At 44.6% G+C, this 10,183-nt stretch overlaps 1 protein-coding gene across 4 annotated transcripts; it reads left to right on the top strand.

Moving 5' to 3' along the window:
- Window positions 1–857: 857 nt before the first annotated feature.
- LOC103630205 (pentatricopeptide repeat-containing protein At1g20230) lies at window positions 858–5,732 on the top strand. Of its 4 annotated transcripts, none has more exons than XM_008651280.4 (3): window positions 858–3,986; window positions 5,103–5,245; window positions 5,374–5,732. In XM_008651280.4, exon 1 carries the CDS (start codon window positions 1,789–1,791, stop codon window positions 3,790–3,792), a length of 2,004 nt encoding a protein of 667 aa, XP_008649502.1. In that variant the 5' UTR covers window positions 858–1,788; the 3' UTR covers window positions 3,793–3,986; window positions 5,103–5,245; window positions 5,374–5,732. The 4 variants fall into 4 exon arrangements, with proteins under 4 accessions (XP_008649502.1, XP_008649503.1, XP_008649501.1 ...); XM_008651281.4 differs by having other exon boundaries at window positions 5,097–5,245; XM_008651279.4 differs by having other exon boundaries at window positions 4,948–5,245.
- Window positions 5,733–10,183: the final 4,451 nt, after the last annotated feature.

Here is a 10,183-nt window from a genome sequence, read left to right as displayed (position 1 = left end):
CTTGAGCATTTATCTCTCCTCACTGTACTCACTGTTCATTATTTTTTGTGCATGTTATTTTGTTGTTTAATACTACTGTGAGTAATTATGCACGCATGCACATCACGTTTATCGCGCTATATTTTCGGATTAAAAGAATGCCTAAATTTCTAACAAATCATTACCATTGCTATTTATTAGAAATCATTACCGTTGCTATACCAAACAGCACCTGATTGTCTTCACGGAGAATATATTATTGGATACGACGAAATCCATAGCACGCAGAACACGTCCTGTTCCATTTTGTTTTTGTAAAATCTATCGTGTACCATGCCAGCGCGTTGAGCGAATCGACGAGAAAGAAAATCGATCTGCAAAGCAGATGTGGATTCTGTTGTGCCCTGTCGCTGTCGGAACCAAAAGCACTGGCTGCGCTGCAATGAGATCGAGCACTACTAAACGGTCAAACGATGCTCTTGACAAAAGCTCTAAATAAAAGCCCTCAACTCTTGTGGTTCTCTGGCCATGTCGTGTAGGCGGCAGGCGGCTAGGCGCTCGACTCTTGTGGTTCTCTTGCCATGGCGTGTAGAACGCTGGAGCTGACGCTGGTCTCCGCGAGGGACCTCCGTGCCGTCAACCTCGTCTCCAAGATGGAGGTCTACGCGGTGGCCTACGAAGCCGGCGACCCGCGCTCGCGGCAGCGCGTCCCCGCCGACCGCGCCGGCGGCCGCAACCCCACCTGGAACGCCACCGTCCTGCTCACAGTCCCGGCCTCCGCAGGCACCGGGAGCCGCGCCGTCCGCATCCTGCTGCGCACGGAGCGCGCGCTGGGCGGCGACCGCGACGTCGGCGAGGTGCTCCTCCCGCTCGCCGACGTCCTCGCTGGGGCCGGGGACGGGCCCACGACGGACGCCACGGTCGCCTGCTTCCCCGTCCGCAGGATCGGCGGCTCAAGCAAGCCCCAGGGCGTGCTCAACCTCTCTTACAAGCTCGGCGGGGTCGTCCAGCCGGACCACCTTGCCGCCCGGACCGAGGGAACCCCGCGGGTGCAGGCAGCTGGCGGCCCGTGTCCGACGATGGCGTACTTGGCTGCCGCGGCGACGGCGTACTCGGCTGCGCGCCCGCCACAGGACTTGCCGCCTACAGCGTACGCAGCGCCGCCCGTGGGTGCGACGTCGACGAGCATGCGGAGCAGCCGGTGGAAGCTAGCCGCTTGAGAAGATGACACATTTGTTTTTCTGAGAATGTATACAGTGTATCTTGAAATACTGCTTGGTGAAATACCCTCTACTCGGCCTACCAAAGATTCGATGAAGATGTTGGCCACTCATCTCTAAAATGTAAAGAAGTAATTAGGCTGCTTATTGATTTTTGAGGAAGTGAGAGAATTAAGCCCGTTTCAATCTTACGGGATAAACTTTAGCTTTCTACTAATTTTAGCTATATGAATTGAAGTGCTAAAGTTTAGTTTTTTGGAATGTTTGGATTACTCTAATAAAGTTTAGCATATTGGAATAAAAAGACACTCATGTCCCTAATGCGGAGAGGGAATGAGGTTAGAGGGTATGGGTGGAAAATAGGGTTCTCTGGCTCACGTTTAGGTTCTTTTAGCATGCCTTGAGCAACTTATGACATAATAGGTACTAAATTTTATCATATCATCATTAGCTCTTCTGTTTAGATTACCAAATGAATAAAAATAGTTAAAAAAACTGCTAAAGTTTATCTCTTTAGATTGAAACAGACCTTAGCCTGCTATCACAACAACCATCCCGCGTTCACGAGTGAACAGAGTAGAGTAGTTGTATGGGCATGCCCCATTCCAGCTCCCTCCACCACTTCCTCCGCCACGTTTCCTTCCCTCCGGACCCGCACCTCCTCCCCACCGCGTTCAAGTCATGCCCGACACTGCCGCTCGCCCGCGCTCTCCACGCCGTCGCCGAGGTCAGCGGCCTCGCGCGGGACCCCTTCGTCGCCTCCTCGCTCCTACACGCCTATCTCCGCCTCGGTACCACGGGCAACGCCCGCGCCTTGTTCGACGGAATGCCGCGCCCGCAGAGGACCGTCGTCGGCTGGAGCGCGCTGGTCGCGGCGCACGCGGCGCGCGGGGACGCCGAGGGCGCCTGGCGCCTGCTCGAGGAGATGCGGCGGGATGGCGGCGTGGAGCCGAACGTGATCACCTGGAACGGGCTCGTGTCCGGGCTCAACCGCAGTGGCCGTGCCCGGGACGCGGTCGTTGCGCTGGCGACCATGCACGGGGAAGGGCTCCTGCGTCCTGACGCCACGGGCGTCTCGTGCGCGCTGTCTGCTGTTGGGGACGTCGGTTTGGTTTCGGTGGGCCAACAGCTGCACGGATACGCTGTGAAGGCAGGTTGCAGGGCGGACGCCTGCGTGGTCACCGCCCTCATCGACATGTACGGGAAGTGCGGCCAGGCTGCAGAGGTTGTTCGGGTGTTTGATGAGTCCAGCCACATGGATGTTGCTTCTTGCAATGCCCTTATTGCGGGACTATCTCGGAACGCGCAAGTCTGCGAGGCACTAAGGTTGTTCAAAGAGTTTGTTGACCGGGGAGTTGAGCTGAATGTCGTGTCCTGGACCTCGATTGTTGCTTGTTGTGTGCAGAATGGTAAGGATTTGGAAGCTGTCGAGTTTTTCAGGGAGATGCAGGCACAAGGGACTGAACCAAACTCTGTCACGATCCCTTGTGTGCTGCCAGCGTTTGCCAATGTTGCAGCTCTGATGCATGGGAGGTCAGCGCACTGTTTTGCTCTCAGGAAGGGCTTTCTCCATGATGTTTATGTGAGCAGTGCTTTGGTGGACATGTATGCAAAGTGTGGCAGGGTTAAGGATGCGAGAATAATATTCGATACAATGGTATCTCGGAATGTGGTGTCATGGAATGCGATGATCGGTGGCTATGCTATGTATGGAGAGGCTGTGAATGCAGTTTGGATGTTTCACTCAATGCTGAAGTGCAAACAAAAGCCTGACATGGTCACCTTCACCTGCTTGCTTGCTGCTTGCACGCAAGCTGGCCTCACAGAGGAAGGGCGTCATTATTTCAAAGAAATGCATAATGAGTATGGTGTTTCTCCGAGGATGGAACATTATGCATGTATGGTTACTCTTCTAGGACGTGCTGGCAAGCTTGATGAGGCATATGATCTCATAAGTGACATGCCCTTTGAGCCAGATGCTTATATTTGGGGTTCATTATTAGGCTCTTGCCGGGTTCATGGCAACGTGGATCTGGCTGAGGTTGCAGCAGAAAAGCTCTTTCATCTAGAGCCAGAAAATGCTGGTAATTATGTCCTTCTCTCTAACATTTATGCTTCTAAGAAAATGTGGGATCGGGTTAATAGGGTTAGAGAGATGATGAAGGATGTAGGCTTGAAGAAGGAAAAAGGCTGTAGCTGGATTGAGATCAAGAACAAGGTGCATATGTTGTTGGCTGGTGATGATTCACACCCTATGATGACTGCGATAATTGAGAAAATAAACCAGCTTAATATTCAGATGAGGAAGCTAGGCTTTGTACCAAGCACAGATTTTGTCCTACATGATGTGGAGGAACAAGAGAAAGATGATATTCTTGCTGTTCACAGTGAGAAGCTAGCTGTCGCTTTGGGACTCATAAGCACTAGCCCAGGAACAACCCTTCGGGTGATAAAGAACCTCCGAATTTGTGGCGACTGCCATGAGGCAATGAAATTTATATCATCTTTTGAGGGGAGGGAGATATCTGTTAGAGATACCAACAGGTTCCATCACTTCAGTGGTGGAAAATGTTCCTGTGGGGATTTTTGGTGACTTTATGTGTGCTTTCCTTGAGGAGAGGGAGATATCTGTTAGAGATACCAACAGGTTCCATCACTTTAGGAGTGGAAAAGGTTCCTGTGGGGGTTTTTGGTGACTTTGTGCTTTCCTGCAATACTATTTGCACAACAACTTGATGAGGATGGCAATGGAACATAGCATTCGTTCCTGGATTTTTTTCCCATAAGGTAATTGTTTAACTATACAATCAAGCCTGACCTCATATGTCGAAAGGAAGAAGCAAATCTGATATCAGGACTTATACATTATGTGATTATGCATTGGAGAGGGGGGGAAAACAAGACTAATGCATTATGCAACAACAGCTGCTGCATGGTGTTTTCAGCTGGCTTTTTCAAATTTATCTATCTGATTTTTCCATCCCAATATATATTTGTTTCCTGGGCAGTTCTGTATGTTTGCAACTACACATGTATCTTTAGTTAGTAGTTCTTTAGCCAGTTCTGTATTTTTGCAACTACCTCATGATCTTGTGATTTGCCATGATAGCATGGTATAATCCTTAGTGATTATTTGTCATATCATATTTTACTAGGTCTAACTCCAAAAACATTTGATATGCAATTCAGCACATTTATTATCTTAATGCCGTAAATCTGTTCTAATTTGAGATTCACCACGATTCTTGCTGCCAGTGATCAAGTCATTTCATAACAAAACCACTTGTCACACTGGTATACACAAAATTAGCGGGCAATCGTATCAAGTCATTTCCAAAAGCATTTCATTGACTTTGCTAAAGTTTTAAGGTGTGAATTTGAGGTTTTAATTTGACTATTGTCCAGCTTTTGACGTGGGGCCCACTTATATACTTAGTTGCACCGATCTACACAAAGTAGCAGGCAATCATACTAAATCATCTCCAACAAACTTTAGTCTAATTCACTAAGTTTTTAAGGTATCACCACATGGTATTAATTCTAGGATCCAGCTTTCGATGTAAGGGTCATGTATATATCTACTCACCACAAATTAGGGGACAATCATACTAAATTATTTCTAACAAACCTAAATCAATTTAAAATTTTAAGGTGTGGACGTAAGCTTTTAAATTCTAAGGTCCAGCTTTTGACGCACGCAGAATCAACATGTAGTTATAATGGTTTTGTTATTATTGAATCATACTAGATGGATTTGACTTAAGAGCTATTGGATTGGATTGGACTTGACATTAAACATTTTGTATTGGGGTACGTTTGGATTTTGATTTTTTCCCTTTGATTTTAATTGAAATTGTCCATATGGATTGGATACTGCTAATCCATTGCCACCTCTAGTTGCAGCCTAGTAGGAAAAAAGGATTCTTCTACTTTCTGAGCTCGTTGACTGAGGAATTTTGCTCAAGTATGTTTGAAGGGGAAGACATACTTGAAGGCATTGGTTCTTTAAGGGCTGGGGGGATAGATTTTTTAAGATTCAGTGAAAGGTAAAATATTTATCATTCGAAGAGGAAAAGATTATATAATGGAGAGAAGAAAAAGTATATTTTAGGGAAGTTTTCTATTTGGTACTCAAGAATTATACCCCTTGGTAACATATTTTGTGATATTGCAGGAGCAAGCAGGAGGTCCGTCACCCTGAATATCCTAGATTGTGTGATGTAAATATCTCCAAAGAAAACTTGTTTTTAACTTCAGGAAACGAGATTATTTGACATAACAAGAACACTATCATGCTATTTCATTTATCTATTTCTTATTTCAAGTAATAGAACATTGGGATTATAAATTATTTTAATATCTATGCCGTTGGCTTTGAATATCTAGTTGTTGAGAAGGGCACACTATTTCTAGAAGTTACAGCACCATGTATCAATATCCAGATTGAAGTGTTGATAAGTGTGTCTGAATATTTTTAGCTATTGTTGTTTGTTGTTTTTATTTCTATGGAAATGAATTGTATGTTTACATGTCTCCGAAAATGGACTGAATAATGTATGTCTGGGATGAGATTACTGATGCATCAGGATACAATCGTGGTAATCTCTTAGTGGTCGATTTTGATTGCTGCCATGCTGCTTTCTAGTCCATTATTCAGTCACTAGTCACTCGTCTGATTTTGATATAGAAGATTTGGGTGAGGTTGATGTTATCCTAAACATTAAGCTGGTCAAAAATAAGAATGGGATACTCATGCAACCTCATTATGTTGACAAGGTCTTCAGTTGCTTTGGCTATAAAGATTGCAAGCCTTCTTGGACAACATATGATCCTAGTTTATTTCGTCAAAAGAAAGAGGGATTAGGAAGAAACCAACTAAGTTATTCTTAGATGATTAGTTTACTCATATACTTAGTTGGTAGGAAGAAACCAACTAAGGTATAATACTCTCTATTTTGTAAGGTAGGATGACTTTTGTCTTAATGTATACAAAAACTTGACAACAAGATATCGTCCAGCAGGATGTTTCTTGTACAAACACACCTATATGGGTTGATCGTTGGTCACGGTCTGTTAGTTGTGATAGTTCTATAAGAAGCTCATAAAAGAGTCACAAGTATGACTTGTAAGCTCAACTCGAGGAGGTAACCTAAAGGGCACTAAGTATCAGTTAGTTGCGAGCTAGTGTTACTCTTGAGTCTATGTGAATGTTCAATTTAACAGTCACCACCATACAAATAGCATATAAACAATATTTGAGAACATTTAGAAAGTCAATCATGTGCCTTCGAGATCTAGTGGGTGGATTGTTTGAGTTTATTGTATAATTTTCTTAAACAATAATTTCCTAATGTTGGAGTTGTACATTTTCCTTAACAATAATTTCTAGAATAAATCTTAAAGGCCCACTCATGTTTTCAATTTTTCCTTAGCTTATGTGACAAGTTTGAAACTGAATTCATTAGATCTATATATCGTTAAAAAGTCTGTTTCTGTTTTTTATTCTTTTGTGCATGATAATTCTGAGTTTGTCCCCTGTATAATAAAGAGAGTTCTCTTCTTTAGCATGAGAAATAATCAATCTACTACAAGTTAGGTTTTTAGACAAGAGAGTCATTGGTGTCGTTAAATGTTTCCTTTGCCCGGGAACATGGATCTAGATGTCGCCTATAGGAGGTGAATAGGCGAATACAAATTAACACTAAAAACTTACAACTTCTTAATCTACTTGAAGATTGATCGCAGCGGAATACAAGTCTATCACAAAAATAGTGCCTGCACTTCACAAACAACTTGTACCAAAGATAAATAGAGAAGTGCAAATAGAAAGCAAACAGAACAAGAGACAAGGAGACAAGCGATGTATCTCGTGGTTCGCCCAAGCCTGAAATGCTTGCATATATCCACGTTGGAGTTAGCCAACCTAGCTTATAGTCTATTTCAACTCCTTCCTCCGTTTGCTCAAATCTGTTAATAGGTGACGGACAGAGACTTCTTATATCCGACGGTGTCGTAGTACAGCAGAACCGCAACTATCACAACTTGATAGCTCGATGGTGGACGAAAGCAACGCCGAAGCCTATCTCAAGATCACAATCGCTTGCTCTATCTCGCAGCAGCACTCTCTCTCTCTCTCTTGGCTTATAACTACGCCAACACATGATCTAGAGAGAAATACACAAAGAGAGAGGTAGCAGGTCCGGTGCACAGAGGGCCGAGTCCTGTAGAGGGTCCGGTGCATAGGACCGGGTACTATTTATGGTCCAGTGATTTTTAGCCAAAATCTCGAGACCATCCAGTTCGATGTTGGTGGTCCTATAGCAGGTCCAGTGCATAGGACCGAGTCCTATAGATTGACCGGTGCACACAGGGCCGAGTCATGTAGATGGTCTGGTGCTGATTCGAAGTATTTTTTTCTTATGTTTTTTCCAATCAAGTTGAACTTTCTTGGGCACCTTCATATGACTTAGATAAACATAATCAGAGTGTAATCCAACTGACTAACTGATACATTCTTACCTCTTTCTCATCCTTTCCTCAACTTCTCTATTCTTCTCAAATAGGGCCCTAAATGCCATTTTCTCTACAAATTGAGTTCAAGAGCAAACCAAAGTGTCAAATGCATAGTAAAATGTGTATGCAACATATTCAAACACTCAAACCTTGCATACTCATCCCTTTTCACCATTTTCCCTTTTTGGTATGTTTGATCTCGGGGTTGGACTCCAAATCATCAAGTTGACATAACTTAATATTGATTACAATCCATGAGCTCCAACACCCTGCAATGGTCACATATAACAATTCCAAACACAAGAATGACTTAAACTAAAAGTCGGAGTGAACTTAGCTCATTTGGGTCCCTTCTAGGTTCTAACTTTGATGCTTCTCCTCTCTCTTTTGACCATGTCTAACTCCTTGAGATATGATCTTGGGCCTTGTGGCTTGAACCACAAATCCTTAGGAATTACCTCAATAGTTCCAAGTCATGTCCTTATGTTGTGATCCTCAATGTACCATGACATTCCTTAGTTGATCAACCTTGACTTCTGCAGAGCCTCTTCTTCACCTTGGCTTTAGTTACCTCAGTCACCTTGTACTTCTCCCTTGCTCTAGTACTTTGAAGATCTACGTGCCTCCATCCTTAGTTCGATCAGTTGGTTCCAACTCATGCACATTGTTTCTCACATATTTAATGTCCATCCTTCATCTTGACTTGTGATATCCACAAACATGGTCAACTTAGCTTATTGGGCCATCACACTTGATCGCATATGTTGAACCCTATAAGCTTTGCACTAGGCACTTGTTCAACAGTTAGCACCAATGTTGAAAGGGAAATAGGGTTAACCATTTCCTATAATTAATTTTGATGGTTGATGATCAACACAAACACATGGACTAACTAGTTTGTCTAGATATTATCTATTATAGGTGCATAAGGTTCAACACAAACCAATAAAGAATTCCGGTTAAGGACACAATCAAAAATGGAGCAAAGAACTTGAGTGTGCTGAAAAATGGCGCACCGGATTGTCCGGTGTGCTACCGGACTGTCCGGTGAGCCAGCGGAGCAACGTCTCTCTACGCGCCAACGATCACCTACCGCCGTGAACAGTGCATGTTAGAAGTCAGAGCGCAGAAGTTAGAGGGCACCGGACTGTCCGGTGCAGCAAGACGACAAGGCGCTCCAACGACCAACTTCTCCAAACCCTAACGGATAGCTGACGTAGCGGAGCATCGGACAATGAACAGTGGAGTGTCTGGTGATGCACCGAACTGTCCGGTGCACCCATCGCCAGCAGCCTTCACCAACGGCTATGAAAGTGGTTGGTGGCTATAAATACCCCCAACCACCTCATTCATATACATCCAAGCATTCCAACCATCCCATTCATTGCAAGAACAAAAGACTTCACTCCTAGACACATTCAATAGATCAAATCCTCTCCAAGCCTCCAAATCAATTCAATTCCATTAGGGACTTGAGAGAGGGTGTTTTGTGTTCTTTTGTTGCTCTTGTCGCTTGGATTGGCCTTTTTCTTTTCCCTTCTATTTCTCAAGTGACTTGTAATCGAAGCAAGAGACACCTAAGTGTGTGGTGGTCCTTGCGGGGTCTAAGTGACCTGAGAGATTAAGGAAAAGGCTCACTCGGTCTAAGTGACCATTTGAGAGAGGGAAAGGGTTGAAATAGACCCGGTCTTTGTGACCTCCTCAACGGGGACTAGGTTCTTTAGAACCGAAACTCGGTAAAACAAATCATCGTGTTCACTCGCCTTGATTCTTGTTTGATTTGTTTTCCCTCTCTAACGTTTTCTTGCTAGTGTGATTTTGAGTTGGCTCCCATACGTCATCCGCGATCCTTGAGCAACTCCTAGCAAGAGAGATATTCTTTTGGACTTGAATTTAATTCTAACGCTAACCCCCGACCTTAATGTGTGTTTAAGTTTATAAATTTCAGGTTTCGCCTATTCACCCCCCTCTAGGCGACTTTCAAATGTCAGACCTTTTAATTGTTTTGTCATCCAAAACGCCAAAACCCATAAGGGAGCTTCCAGTTGTGCGATCTTAGACTCCTTCATCTCCAACATCAATATGATCACAACAGGGAGAGCAGTATCTCAAAACCTCGCTCCACTGAAGAACCTACACGGGTTGGGGCAAATCAAGTTTTTGAGCAGCGATCACATGACTGCTCGCTGAGTTGATCTATACTATGATATCAAATGACTTTGTTGGCGCTGATCTAGACACCAAACACTGGAACAACCCGCCTGGCGGTGCTCTCTGCAGAGGAATAGACGGTCCGCGGCGCAGGATTGGACGGTACGTGACCTAGGCACAGGAGCGACTCCTTCTCTATGTACGTATGGATGGTCCGTGCCAAGGGCTCGGACGGTCCATGATGGCGCAGAGAATCATCTTCTTCGCAGTAGACCTAGATCTTGCCTCCCGGGAGGGACCCCGTCGGGGAAGAGAGATCC

Source organism: Zea mays, chromosome 6 (assembly GCF_902167145.1).
Source record: "Zea mays cultivar B73 chromosome 6, Zm-B73-REFERENCE-NAM-5.0, whole genome shotgun sequence".
In the NCBI taxonomy this organism is placed as follows: domain Eukaryota; kingdom Viridiplantae; phylum Streptophyta; class Magnoliopsida; order Poales; family Poaceae; genus Zea; species Zea mays.
Note: the sequence above shows the minus strand (reverse complement) of the source record. Positions and strands in the feature narration are given on the sequence as shown.

Coding starts and splice junctions, on each gene's coding strand:
- LOC103630205 (XM_008651282.4), top strand. CDS start 1,789: ATGGGCATGCCCCATTCCAGCTCCCTCCACCACTTCCTCCGCCACGTT.